This window comes from Heterodontus francisci, chromosome 8 (assembly GCF_036365525.1).
Source record: "Heterodontus francisci isolate sHetFra1 chromosome 8, sHetFra1.hap1, whole genome shotgun sequence".
Taxonomy (NCBI): domain Eukaryota; kingdom Metazoa; phylum Chordata; class Chondrichthyes; order Heterodontiformes; family Heterodontidae; genus Heterodontus; species Heterodontus francisci.
This window is the reverse complement of record NC_090378.1, coordinates 101,992,050-102,006,017: the sequence shown is the minus strand read 5'-3', so window position 1 is coordinate 102,006,017 and position 13,968 is coordinate 101,992,050. Positions and strand designations below refer to the sequence as shown.

Genomic DNA, 13,968 nt, shown 5'->3' with positions numbered 1-13,968 from the left:
TTATAATACTCCTGTGAAGTTTCTAGGGATGTTTTATAATGTTAAAGGCGCTACATCAATATAAGTTGCAGTTGTTGTTGTTACAACCCAACAATAACTCATTGAGAATAATCAGTATTGGGTTTACAATCATCAATAATTGTAGTCATTATTGAATCTATATCAATTCGATAAGAAAAATGATAGAGGAGGGGATGCTGGAATTAACTTATTGAAGCTCTTTCACAGGAAATCTTAGGAGCCTTGAAAGGGGTGCAGTGTAAATTCCCCAAAATATGACCAGAGTGCCAAAGGTTAGATTATGTGGAGAGGTTACATAAACTAGGCTTGTACGCATTGGAATATAGAGGTTAGGGATGATTTGCTGAGATTTTCTAGGATTTTGAAAGAGTTTGATAGGATAAATGGAAAAAAACTTTCTCTGGTGGTGGGAGAGTCTACGACAAAGGGATATCAGAGCCAGACCATTCAGTGGAAAAGATAGGAAATACTTCTTCACACTAATGGTGACAGAAATGTAGAACTCTCTTGCAAGAAAAGCAGTAGATACTAGTTCAATTAAAAAATGTTATGTCTGAGATCGATAGATTTTTGTGAGCCGAGGATATTAAGGGACATGGTGCCCAGTCGGATGGATGAGCTTAGGATCCAGATCAACCATGATCTCACTGAATGGCAGAACATGCTTGAGGGGCTGAATGGCCTACTGCTGCTCCTCAGTTCCTATATGACCCACAAGAATTTGCCCCGATCACGCAAGTCTGAGCCAGCAATGAAAAGTGTATAGTTATGTTTTAACATTTTAACCAATATGATTTCTTCAGAATATCTTTGCAGCATTGAAAAAAAGGAGGGCATACATAATTAGTAGAAAGTAATTCAAAAACTTAGCCTGCCATAGCAGGAATTTGAACAATTTTTTAATGTTTATAATTACATCCCAACTATAAATCATTAGAGGTAATTGACAACTTAATCATTTTACCATACATAACCCTCCAATTTATCCATTGATTATCAATTTTTGAAATATATAATTAACCAGTAACTCAAATTAGGATTTATACCACAGGAATAATTTATTTATGATATTAATTTACAATATATCAGGTAATAAATAATATATTGATATTGCATTTATAGAAATCATCAAGTGAATGATTAGTTGATTATTTAACCAGATTTGTATATATAGCCCATTAATATCTCTTTAAAATTGTGATCAGTTTGCGATCTGTTTCAGTACAAACTGCAGCTGTTGTAGGACAGTTCAGTCTCAGTGGTTCCTATACAGGAATTTTAACAGTACATTCTACTGTTACATCACCAGAGAGTGGCTCCAAATCAATCTGCACAAATTGTTCAATCAACCATCGCTTACTGTGATATTTAATACCTGTTGCAATTTGATATACCAGAGTGTACATTTTGGTAAGTTGCAATCAAGGGGTTGAAATGGCTTTACACACAAAAAGTGAAGCTTAAGTAGTTGCTGTTTGTCATTTGAACCCAGAGATTAGATTACTCCTTAAATTCATCCAGTGATATCTGTTTACATATGAAGTTGTGAGGTTTTTTCTTAATTAATTTTTTGTTATGGTGCTGTGTGTTTCCATTCATCTTATCATTTGAAGATGAACACAGGCTCATGTGACGTAGGAGAAAGGATATTAAGATTGGATCCTGATGGTAGCTTGGATTTGAAAGATAGATGAGTCTATGCAATATGCCATGGTGTCATCTAGTTAGGCTCTGATGAATTTTAACCAGTGAATTAGAAGACTATTCATTATCTTCGTTATGGTCTAATAATGTCAGTGGGTAATGGGATGAATGGCTGTGACAGCATTTTGTGTGTGTGAACTATGTATATTCAGTAAGCACGGCACTCCACAATAGGTATAGGCAGATCCTATCCCACTAATTATTTAATATTAAAGGGATGAAAAATTAGGTTTCAAAAACTCACAGGCAGGACAACTTCTTAAGGTTCACGTTATATCACCTGCAGTCACATTGGTGGTTATCTCAAACCAATGCTGTTGATATACATACCTACTTTGTACCTAAGCAAACTGTGGATTATAACTGGCCTGTAACTATGAACTATTAGAAGAACTTTACTGAGTCATTGTAAATATCTTGAAATAGTAGGAAAGAATGAACTTGCATTTATATAGTGCCTTTCAGGACTTCAGGACATCCCAAAAGTGCTTGACAGCCAATAAAGTACTTTGGGAGTGTTGTAATGTAGGAAATGTGGTAGTCAATTTACACACAAAAAGGTCCCACAAACAACAATGACCTAGATAATCTATTTTAGTGATGCAAATATTATCTAAACAAAATACAACTATGTACTCTGCAAGTTACGCAGCTTTAAACAACATCACCTCATTTATACCTGCTGTGTTGTACTAACTTGGTGCTCACATTTCAACTGCAACTCAAAAGCTTATGCCAACCTACATATGCACCTTAATGCTCTGTGTTTCTGGGAAGCCCAGCATGCTCAGTGTCTGTGGCTTGTTCCAAGTAGCGTCATGGACATTCAATCTATTTACCAGGATGAACCTACCCATTTGGGCTGTAACAGACTACAGCCATTGATGAGGTTGACTGAAAATCATTCAATGCTGTCTTGACCCTAGCTGTTATACTGGAGCAGGCACAGCATCACTGTGCAGTTTGACTGTTTTTTGTTGTATCTGACAGGAAACACAATAAGGGCTTCCTCATTGGTGCAAATCAAACATCAAATTAGTGGCATAAGATGCGTGTCAGCTAAAAGTAGTAAAAGCAAAGAATGAGGGAGCTAAGTGTGTACATTGTTCATTTTTAATAATAAGTCTGTTCGGAATATTTAACAGACCTTCGGAGATGTTGCTTGTAGCTAACTTGGAGTCTGTGTATTTCATTATTAATCTGGCCTACCCCTCAAGACCACTCTGCAAGCATTCACTGTGGCAGTCCAGGTAACTGTAATTGCTTGTAAAGTGTGGGTCAGTAAATTGTTTGTTATTTTCAGGCTCCAGTTCGGAAGAAGTCAGGATGAATGCCTGGCTTTCTTTTCCTTTTTTAGGCTTGTTTCTGGGGAGTGAGTGATGGTTTTTCATCTTTAGCACCAGTGTTAAAATCCACCCTAGACTGTCTCCTCTGTCTGCCGCTTGCAAGGATCCAATGTGAAATGAATGTTCGCAGTCTCAAACTAGTATCTAAAACATTGACCTATAGCACAAAACTATCCATAATTTGGTGTTGATTTGCAATCTCACTTAGTGACATCACAGGGTGGTTGGTATGGAAATTGCATCACTGCAGTAAGTTGCTGAGTTTGCTATTCAGATCATAAGAAATAGGAGCAGCAGTAGGCCTTTGTGGCCTTAACTCCACTTTCCTGCCTGCCATCCATAACCTTTGACTCCATTGTATATATTGAATATATTCAATGACCCAGCCTTCTCTGCTCTCTGGGGAAGAAAATTCCAACGATTAATGACTCTCTGAGAGAAGAAATTCCTCCTCATCTCCATCTTAAAAGAGAAAGCCCTTGTTTTGAAACTATGTCCCCTAGTTCTAGATTCCCCCACAAGGGGAAACATCCTCTCAGCATCTACTCTGTCAAGCCCCCTCAGAATCTTATATGTTTCAATAAGATCACCTCATTCTTCTAAACTTCAATGAATATAGGCCCTACCTGATCAACCTTTCCTCAAAACACAACCCCTTCATCCCAGGAATCTGCCTAGTGAAACTTCGCTGATCTGCTGCCAATGCAAGTATATCCCTCCTTTAGTAAGGAGACCAAAACTTATAGCAGTATTCTAGATGTGGTCTCACCAATGCCCTGTACAGTTGTAGCAAGACTTCCCTACTTTCATACTCCATCCCCCTTGCAATATATTCCATTTGCCTTCCTAATTACTTGTTGTACCTGCATGCTCACTTTTTTGTGATTCATGTATGAGGACACCCAGATCCCTCTGTGCTGCAACATTCTGTAGTCTCTCTCCAAGCAAACTCTCCATTAAACCATTGCACCCTCCCTATCTCTGTAATTGCCTCCAACCCTCCAAATTGGCCTCTTGTGTATCCCAGACTTTCTTCAGTCCATCATTGGTGGCAGTGCCTTCAGCTGCCTAGGCCCTAAGCTTTGGAATTCCTTCCCTAAACCTCCTCACCTCTTGACTTCTCTTTCCTCCTTTAAGACGCTCCTTAAAATTGATTTCTTTGAACAAGATTTTGGTTACCTGTCCAAATGTTTCCTTCTTCGGCTCAGTGCCAGATTTTGTCTGATAATGCTCTTATAAAGCGCCTTGAGACATTTTACTACATTTAAGGCGCTATATAAATGCAAGTTGCTGTGAGGGCACAGTAGTTAACCCGTTACTATTCATCTGGCTGCTATTATTTGACTTAGTTGCTTCATATTCACACTGAGAATACTTATACTCCCCCGCATTAGGATTTGTCATGCTGATAATTTAAACAAAATGGGCAGGTAGGTGTGTAGGTTTGTAAGTGTGTTGTTAAGTGATTTGTGACTGTGTGCATATGTTTCCATGTAAGCGCGCTCAGTGTATTGTCAGTGGGCTTCACGTGGGACTGTGAATGCCTTATTCATTCGGTATGTTATGCATGTAAATCTATTCTGTGCTTGTGTACCTAATTCCCCAGTACAGACCTCAAGGGCCGAATGAGCGGAAAACCCTCTGAACCCTGTTATCCCGAACATAAAACCCAGTTCCACGAAGTGCAATTAATTGCCCTGCAGTTTTCACTCTGTTTACTTTCCAACTCTCCAAATTCAGAGGCAGCAGTTTGAACTGATTGGAAGGTTGGGGTGAACTGACTCGGAGAGCCCCGTTAGAAGTTGCCTCCTCTCGCCCTCCGCCTTCACCTGAATCAGGCGTCTCTTGTCAGATCCGTAAAGCTGAGCACTGAGCAAGCGCCTTGTAGTCCTGAGCCCAGTGAGGACAGCCGTGTTAAAGCGCTGTGTGTATAGCAGAGCCCGGGCAAGATGCAAAAGTGACAGCCGGCATGTTCCATCACTAACCCCCTGCCATCACCGTGAAAGCATCAAGTCCTGTCCCCTGAGCCCGACAGAGAGATATAACAACAGGGATTATAAATAAATAAATAACACAACACAATGGCAACCTCGCCTGAGCTCTAACAGCTGAGCAAAGCGGGCCAGCAGCTTCAATTTGCCTGCATCCTTCCTCCTGTACACACTGACACTGGTCTCCCCATCATCACACACCCTCCCTCCCATCCTCACAATCCACAGGAGCCAGACCCCCCTCCCCTCCCCCCACCCACCCAAAGATCCTGCAGCACTCACTCACCCAGGACGAAATAGGGCAGCTCGGTGTTCTCCAGATCGTCCACCACCACCACCTCCCCGGGAAAATCATTCCTGACCGAGAAGAGGAGTTTGGGCTCCGCCGCCAGCGGTGTGTGAATGCTCAGGTCGTTCTCCCGGAGAAAGGGCAGAGCCGACACGCTCACCGTCTTCACTTTGCACTCTCCATCCTTGGGGGCTTCGCCTTCGACCGCTTCCAATCCGGTACCCAGCATGGCACAGAACGCCCCGAGAATCAACAGCGGCAACACCATCATTTCACCACCCCCCCCCACCTCAGCCCCCAGCACAATGACAAAAAGGATCAGCTCCCAGTCCAACTGCCCCCAGATTGCTCCTGGAATATCACTGCACACTGACAACTTGGAGCGGCAGGCGGGGATTGCAAGCAAGCAACTCCATGCAAATGCTCACTGACAGGAGAGCACATTCACACACGGCCGGTGGATTGAATGGGAAGCTGGGACCAGGTCTGGGATTTATCCCTCCTCCTATTTTTGGAATACCAGTGACAAGCCCGGACTGCTAAGGGGGTGGGGGGTGATCCGGGTATATAAATGTCTCCCTCTGCCCTGCTCCTTAATCCCGATCGTGAGCTGTTTTGTGCCTATTTTCTGCGCAGTTGCCGGGGAAGGGGAGGGAGGAGGGGGCAACCCACGTTTTAAAGGGAGAGACAGACTAGAGAGAGAGATAAAGGCAGATAGTGGTTTGCAGAGCTGCGTTCTGTAGTAGCTGGCTGCTCCAGCCGATGCAGGAATTAGCAGAAGGCGCTGTTTCGCTGCTCTGTGGAGCCGTTCTTTGGATGAGCATCAGTGGGAAGGACCTGTGTGCAGCCTGTGCCCCCCTCCGCTTCAATTCTGGTAAGTGGCGGCCCCTTTCCCTACATCTGCTCAGAGCCACACAGCACCCCGCCCCAAAGCTCCACTTTCCCGGGCACCGGCTCTGCATTAACGCCTCTGAAATGATATCCCCGGTCCCTCCAGCTACGATGCGGGAGATAATCTTAAAACCTCTTCTAACCGTCTGAACTCAAGTATATAACCTGGCTGCTTTTGTTTGAAATCAACACCTGTGACATGAAGTGTCTCACTAGACCTCATCCTTCCAAGGTATTAATATTGAATATTAATTCAGTTAAATCAATGAGATGAATTTACCAAAACTTACTATTTGACATTACATTGGCTGTTTAGTTCGAAGTCTACAGATTTTACACACTCACACATATAAATGGTAAGACATTTAATTGAAGGCTTTGAGTCGATGTCAATGAAGAACCTGAGATGCAATCTCTCGTTTAACTGATGTACTTTTAACCCTGGTCACCATTCTGTGTGTGTGTGTGAAACGGTTCACTGGTGCTGCTCTAACTTCCACTTTGCTGATTTATAGAGCGGTCGTCTGTGGGCTTCAATTTAATGCGATCGAGGCGACAGCGGCGCCTCTTTACCCTGCTTGGGGGTAAACTCTCACTCTAATACCCCGGCACCATCTCTTCCCTTCTCTCGGAATTTAAAGAAGGATTACATGCTGGTGTGCTGAAACTTTCTGCCATTAAGAGGAAAATTAGCTCCTTAAACACCAACCAAAGCCAAGCAGGCTGTTGCCCAAGTGATCCTGGACTGAAAGAAGACTGCACCCAGATGGGATGGGGGTTGAATATTTCCCAAGTAAGGGGGCTTGTTCTCGCTATTACTTTGCTGGATCATCTGTGTGTGTGTGTGTTGGCGGAGGGAGGTACCAGTAATATTGTGGGGGAGGAGAGCTGATGGTTAAGTGTTTCCTTCCCTTCTGTTGAATGACCAGAAATCGAGTGTGAGATGCCTCCTATACTGAGCTGAGGTAACACGCGGCATTCGTGCGGATTCCTTGTGCTACCTGTTTTAAATGGTGCCTTGGGGAGGAGTATGTGGGGTTAGCAATGTGCTTGGACAGGACTGGGATGGGTTAGATAGATAGATAGATAGATAGATAGATAGATAGATAGATAGATAGATAGATAGATAGATATATTGATTGATTGTGTGAAGGGGCAAGATGTCAATGGGTAGTTTGATGGCTGGGTAGGTTACAGTGTGGCAGGTGGAGGACAGGTTATGGTTCTGCTGCTGAATGTTTCTATTCGGGAGGTGCTGCCTGGGTAGTGCGTGGGTGCGAGATTGTGTCCTGAGATCTGAAGAGCAAAACGCCCAGGAGAAGTGCTGAGGCATTTTTCTGCGGAACCACTCGCTTATTTAACACTGGGCATCTTGAGGAGCCGGCAGAGAAGCGGGTAAGGTGAGCTATTGGTCACAGTTGTTCTGAAATAAATCACTGGAGAATTTGGAAGCTGGCAGGCTGAATATGTTCGGCGATTACCTATCGAAGAGCGAGGGTGGGGATGGGGATAATAAAAGCAGCACTATCCATTCATGCCATTTGAAAAGGCATCCGATAGGACAGATTCATCAATCCTTAGAGCCCCTGGTCGCTCCTTAACTTTACTCGGCTAATCTGGTTTAATAGCTCAACCAGACTGTACCATTGAAACGTGCGGACTTTCTGCTTGGGTCCAGTTCTGTTCGTAGCGGCTTTCATGTTGACTGCCAAATCTCCTGGATCTTTTATGTTTGTTTATTTGAAAGATTCATCTCCATTGTACTATTGCTCTCAATTGGGATGACGGAGTTGTTTAATTATAAAACCTATTAAATATTTGTATGATTGGTAAAGATGCTGATGTGAGATGTTTGCACTGGAGGTGGTGTCTATGAGAAAGTCATTGGGTGTTAGATAGTGTGATCCGATAGGCGGTATACAGGAGGTTGGTTCTGACTCCCCCCCCCCCCCCCCCACCCTTCCTACCCCTCCCATCCCCTCCCCCTGGGTTTATAAATGCTGAGTTCTTAGCTCCAGCAGGTTTAATCGCTGCGCTTTCCGACTCCTCTCGACCCCAAGCTAAATCCACAGGCTCTGGATAGATCATCCAAGAAGCAGCACTGGGCAGGGGGAACTCAAAGATCAGCATGTGACTGGTGGTGGGGAGGGTTGGCGAGGAGAGGGATGGACCTTCTGCTGGAATATCTTTGGGAATCTGTTGTCTGTCTCCAAAGGATTTCGATTGCCAGATTAGCACTTGGAGAGACCGAGCGTTCCCGCCCTAAACATTTACTCCCCCCTGTTCGTCCCAGGATACAGATACCGAGGGAAGTGTGTGAGACGCTGGAGGAAAGTAGCGGCACCTGTACACGTGTGACATTTTAATCATTAGTTATTGCTGGGGACTGGGACCTCTGTGGATAACAGCTGCCCCGCAACCTCCCTGGGGTCCAGAGCCTTGCGCTGCCTTCTCTGGAAGTGTCACCCTGAGCCTGCTTTACAATGAGTTCCCCTTGCTCACACAGCCAGCTGATGAGGGCTCTCCTGGCCGCACACAGGGCACCAGACCGGACCACAAGACCAACACATTGGCTCGCCTGCGCTGGAGGGATTGTGTCACCAGGTCAGTGCTGGCTTTGGGAGGTTCTTATTCATCTCTCCCTGTTGTTAATCGCACCGCTTGCAGGAACTGGGACTTCCAAAGCGGGGTCGATAACTTTCAGCCCATTTCCCCTAACCCCCTCCCTCCCTCACTTCCCTATCCCCTCCCCAATTCTCAGATACCCTGGTTAAAGACGCCGGGCCAGCTGCGATGGAAAGGAATGACAACAGGTTTGCGACTGGATCAAAGAACACACGCAGGAAAACCGTGTCATCTCGGCGGCTGAGACTGTGTGGGATCTCAGTTCTCGGCAATTACCCGGAGTGTGTGTGTGTGTGTGTGTGGGGGGGGGGGGGGGGGTGGGTGGGGGGTTGGTTGACGGTGTGTAGTTTAACCCTTTCAAAACTGCAGCTGCCTCGGTGCAGTCTCCATCCGATGTGGGTGTGGATTGAGGAATGATAGTGGGGAAGAAGTTAAGGATACATTTTACAAAAAAGTAAACATTTACACCATTCCCTCCGAGAAAACAGCTAGCTCCAGCTCTGGGGGGCTTGGAAGATCGGAGACAAAAGCGCTCTTTGCTAAAATTGTGTGAAACTAAATGTTGGTTGTTACAATGTAATGAGCGCAGCAAACACGTTTATTAAGTCTTAAGGCATAGTTGTCCTTGTTTATTCTCGTGTGTTTGTGCTTCAGACCTGTCACTGCAGCATCAGATGTGTGTGTATATAATAGTGGCTCTGCTTGCATATGTGCCCACCTGTGTATATGTCTGCTGCTATCTGCGTGCCTAAGTGTGTGAATCGCTGTAACTGTGTTTCAATTTATACCTGCCTTTGTGTCATTTCATATGCGTGTTCGCCTGGTCCCGTCACTAGGTATGAAGCGTTTGTTTGTGCTTTGGTGATATGTGTGTGTGTGTTGGGTGGGGGACTACTCTTTCAGACATTCCGTATCTACCAACGTGTCTTTGTCTACCTGTGTGAGCACCTGACTATGTATGTTTTCCTGTGTATGTGCATGGCTCTGAGAATTTAGCTACGCCCATCTTGTGTGTATTTGTGTGTTGCATTTGTTTGTCTCCCTGTGTGTATATTTGCCTCGGTTCATAGCAATACCTATGGAGATGCCCCATCTACCTGGGTGTGTCTTTGAATATGTCCTTGTTTCTGTGTGAGTGTAGGTGGACACTCGCTTGAATGGCCATGATTTGCGTTTATGTATGTGTGTTTGGCCGTGTTCTGTGTTCAAGTAGACCTTTGTTTCTGTGTGTGTCCAGCAGCCAGTCTGGCTGTGTTGTGTATTTGTATATATCCTTGTTTCTGTATGTGTATGTCTGGCTGTGTTTTGGGATGGGTAGAACATTGTTTTTGTGTATGTGTGTGTGTGTGTTTAGCTGTGCTTTATGTTCATTATATTCTGCTTGTGTGTTTCACTGTGTTTTGTGTTGAGTATATCCTGTATATTCCATGTCTAAGTTTGGCTGTGTTTTTTGTTGAATATATCCTGTGTGTGTTTGGCTGTGTTTTGTGTTGAGTATAACCTGCATATGTGTGTTTGGCTGTGTTTCGTGTTGTGTATATTCTGTGTGCATGTTTGGCTGTGTTTCATGTTGTGTATATTCTGTGTGTGTGTTAGACTGCATTTCATGTTGAGTATATTCTAAGTGTGTGTTTGGCTCTGTTTTGTGTTGTGTATATTGTGTGTGTGTTTGGCTGTGTTTCATGTTGAGTATATTCTGTGTGTGTGTTAGAATATACTCAACATGAAATGCAGTCTAAGTGTGTGTTTGGCTTTGTTTGTGTTGAGTATATTCCAGTGTGAGTTTGGCTGTGTTTTGTGTTGAGTGTATGCTGTGTGTGTGTTTGGTTGTGTTTCGTGTTGATTATATTCAGTATTTGTGTTTGACTGTGTTTGTGTTGAGTATATTCCAGTGTGTGTTTGGCTGCATTTGTGTTGAGTATATTCCAGTGTGTGTTTGACTGTGTTTTGTGTTGAGTGTATGCTGTGTGTGTGTTTGGTTGTGTTTCGTGTTGATTATATTCAGTATTTGTGTTTGACTGTGTTTGTGTTGAGTATATTCCAGTGTGTGTTTGACTGTGTTTGTGTTGAGTATATTCCAGTGTGTGTTTGGCTGCATTTGTGTTGAGTATATTCCAGTGTGTGTTTGACTGTGTTTTGTGTTGTGTATGTTCCATGTATGTGTTTGGCTGTGTTTTGTGTTGAGTATATCTGTGTGTGTGTTTGGCTGTGTTTTGTGTTGAGTATATTCTGTGTGTGTGTTTGGCTGTGTTTTGTGTTGAGTATATTCTGTGCGTGTGTTTGGCTGTGTTTTGTGTTGAGTATATTCTGTGCGTGTGTTTGGCTGTGTTCGTGTTAAGCCTGCCTGGCTGTGTTTGGGAGTTTAGGGTTGGCCATGTAGCGCTTTGTGAATAATCCCATTTCAGTTGTCTCCGTATGGTAAATCTATTCAGCACCAGGCGATTGATGATCAGAAGGGGCGATGGCTCCTATTTTTCACTGGTGCCTGTTGGATATCGAGCTCTTCTGCCTCCAGCTCTCAGGGGTATGATGATAAAAGTGAAACTGCCTTTGTTTTTAATGTCATTTTTTAATGGAACAGGTCTTGGGGGAGTGCGAGGAGAATGAAGAGGAAGAGTCCCAGATGGAAGGATGAACTGGCGGCTTGTTGATCTCGTCTCTTTGCTGTTCCTATGGGACCGGCTGGCTCTTACTCTCCATTGCTGGGCTCTATTGGCGCTTTCCTGTCATCACCAACACCAACATGCCACCAGCCCTCTCGATTGGCTGCTCTCGGACAAGGGCCCCTTCCACCGGGCCCGGGATTATTCCAATTTCCTGGATAGATACCGTCAGGGATTTACTACCAGATATAAAATCTACAGGTAAGAGTGAAAATGCTGGAAATACTCAGCAAGTCTTACTGCATCTGCGGGGGAGAGAGAAAAAAAAACGTTTCAGGTCGGTGACCGGAGGTTTATACCAGTTTCCAGCCGGTGTTTTGCGGAACCGCTTTCTCTTTTAAAAATCACCCCATGTGCCCCTTTAAGACCAGAGCAGTACGCCTTGTGAAAGCACCATCGTTCCGTCTCCAGTGAAACATTCAATGATGCAGGTTACTTTAAGTGGCGTGTACGTGTACCTTTTAAGAGTCGGTGTATCCGTGTATTGAGTTTACTCGGTTCCAGCGCTGTGGTCCGTGTGCTCACATCTCCCCCTGATGAGGGGATTGGGATCTGCAGCACAGACTCTGCGGCCTCAGGTCCAACTTGGCCATTGTGCAATCACAGTAAAGTAAAAGAAAACCTCCTTCCTATCATAGATTTGTAGTCACTGAAACTGTTACTAGGATAGTCAGTATCTGTAGCAATCGCAGGAATGAGCCAGTAACAACGTTGTATTTGGAAAGTATAATTGACAATGGCAAAAAAAAAACACACAGCCTAATTATTACTTCTCAGTATTTAATTGCAAATTATCTCAATAAATCTGCAACGTGGACATCATAATCACCATTTCTTCCACGCGAGCATCATCATACATGAACAGTTTCAAAGGTGCTGATTATCTCCTGGTGGCATATAAACCTCAGAGATTTCGGATGCTCGTAGAATTCACGGGGTTTAACGGGGTTTATAGTTTGAGTAATAAACACCTTGACCTGATGAGATACCGTGATCTAAACCCGGGATATAAGTGCCAGTTTTAAACTGAGCTTTATTCTTCCAGTTTGCAGAATCTGAAACCCTCCATTCGATGCCATCCTGTAACTACCACATATCCACAACGCTATACAGAAGCTAGCTGAATCTGTCAATTGGATTCCAGCCCGTAGCTCAATGCCAAATATCTATTAACTTAAACCTCAACCATCTGAATATCATAATATAGAGAACAACTGGGACCTTGCTCTTGGTGTCCATTAGACTCTATACATAAACTATCCTCCATTAGATTAGATTGTAACTCACTCCCAGATATCCCGATGGTGATCTGGATGCTAGTCAATCTCTTACGTTGTTGCTCACAGTGAATTGTAAGATATGTTGTTCTGCAATGGTGCGTTACTTGTATAATGCATAACATATCATGTAATGCACGATTTTAACTGATGCAAGTATCATGCCTTAAAGCTAAATATTCTTGTGCAGGCATATTCCAAAACAACAAATCGGATTTTTCTAAACAAATTTACTTTTTCATTCTAAAGACATTCCCCAGTTAAATGCTTAATAGATGATGGACAGTGAGTTATATGATTATTTGTGATTAATATATGTACTAACAGATCTCTCATGGCGTTGCTCACAGTAAATCAGATAATATGTTGTTTGTAATAACAGCAGCACTTTACCATGTATCAACCTTCCTAAGGTGCAGCAATATTTAACTTGATCTGCCCCACTTAGTGCTGCGATCTAACTGTTGTCATTCCTGATGTGAATTGGTGGTTAATTGTTGGTTAAACAACCTTGCAAATTGGCAATTGTTTTTAATTTTCTGACTCCTGGTCAGAAGAAATCAACATGAAATGGCTGCTTTTCTTTCTATTTAATATAGTTTTGAATTACGATGTTCCAAATGTGCAGGACTTCCATTTCTGTAGAGATTATAGAACAGGACTTTGCATGTCTCTGCAGCAGAGATGCAATCTCACTGGACATGATACTATACTTTTTTTGCTGTGTCTGAATTAGCTCCAGCTGTTTGAACAAATGGGAAGCAATCTAGCAATGAACAGATAACCTATGAGATGCAGAGGCCCCACGGGTTCTGTTATATGTTGGTTTGGTACGCTGCCACCTTATTTAATCTTGCCAGAGAGATTCTTAATCTGTAGTAGTTAAACATTAATCTTTATTACATTACAACTATTTACACTCCACACTAATGTTGAGAGGAGATTTGATAGAGGTGTTCAAAATCATGAGGGGTCTAGCCAGAATAGATAGATAGAGAGAAATTGTTCCCTTTGGTAGAAAGGGTCGAGAACCAGAGGACACTGATTTAAGGTGATTGGCAAAAGAGCCAAAAATGGCATGTGGAAAAATGTTTTTATGCAGCAAGTGTTTAGAATCTGGAATGCACTGCCTGAAAGAGTGGTGGAGACAGATTCACTAGT

At 43.4% G+C, this 13,968-nt stretch overlaps 2 protein-coding genes across 4 annotated transcripts in view; one reads left to right on the top strand and one right to left on the bottom strand.

Annotated features, from left to right (window-relative positions):
* Positions 1 to 5,619, bottom strand: part of astn1 (astrotactin 1) — a 2,863,484-nt gene extending 2,857,865 nt beyond the window's left edge. Inside the window, exon 1 of the mRNA XM_068038084.1 lies at positions 5,349 to 5,619. Within this exon, the coding sequence (XP_067894185.1) occupies positions 5,349 to 5,619 (271 nt within the window). The remainder of the gene's footprint in view (positions 1 to 5,348) is intronic.
* Positions 5,620 to 6,155: 536 nt separating this feature from the next.
* Positions 6,156 to 13,968, top strand: part of LOC137372585 (BMP/retinoic acid-inducible neural-specific protein 3-like) — a 199,930-nt gene continuing 192,117 nt past the window's right edge. Inside the window, exons 1-2 of one of the 3 annotated variants that reach the window (XM_068036523.1) lie at positions 6,156 to 6,225; positions 11,449 to 11,731. In XM_068036523.1, coding sequence (XP_067892624.1) covers positions 11,499 to 11,731 — 233 coding nt within the window. In that variant the 5' untranslated portion in view covers positions 6,156 to 6,225; positions 11,449 to 11,498. Of the gene's footprint in view, positions 6,226 to 7,168; positions 7,208 to 8,376; positions 8,847 to 11,448; positions 11,732 to 13,968 lie in introns of those variants that run through there. The other 2 variants (XM_068036524.1, XM_068036522.1) reach the window with 2 other exon arrangements.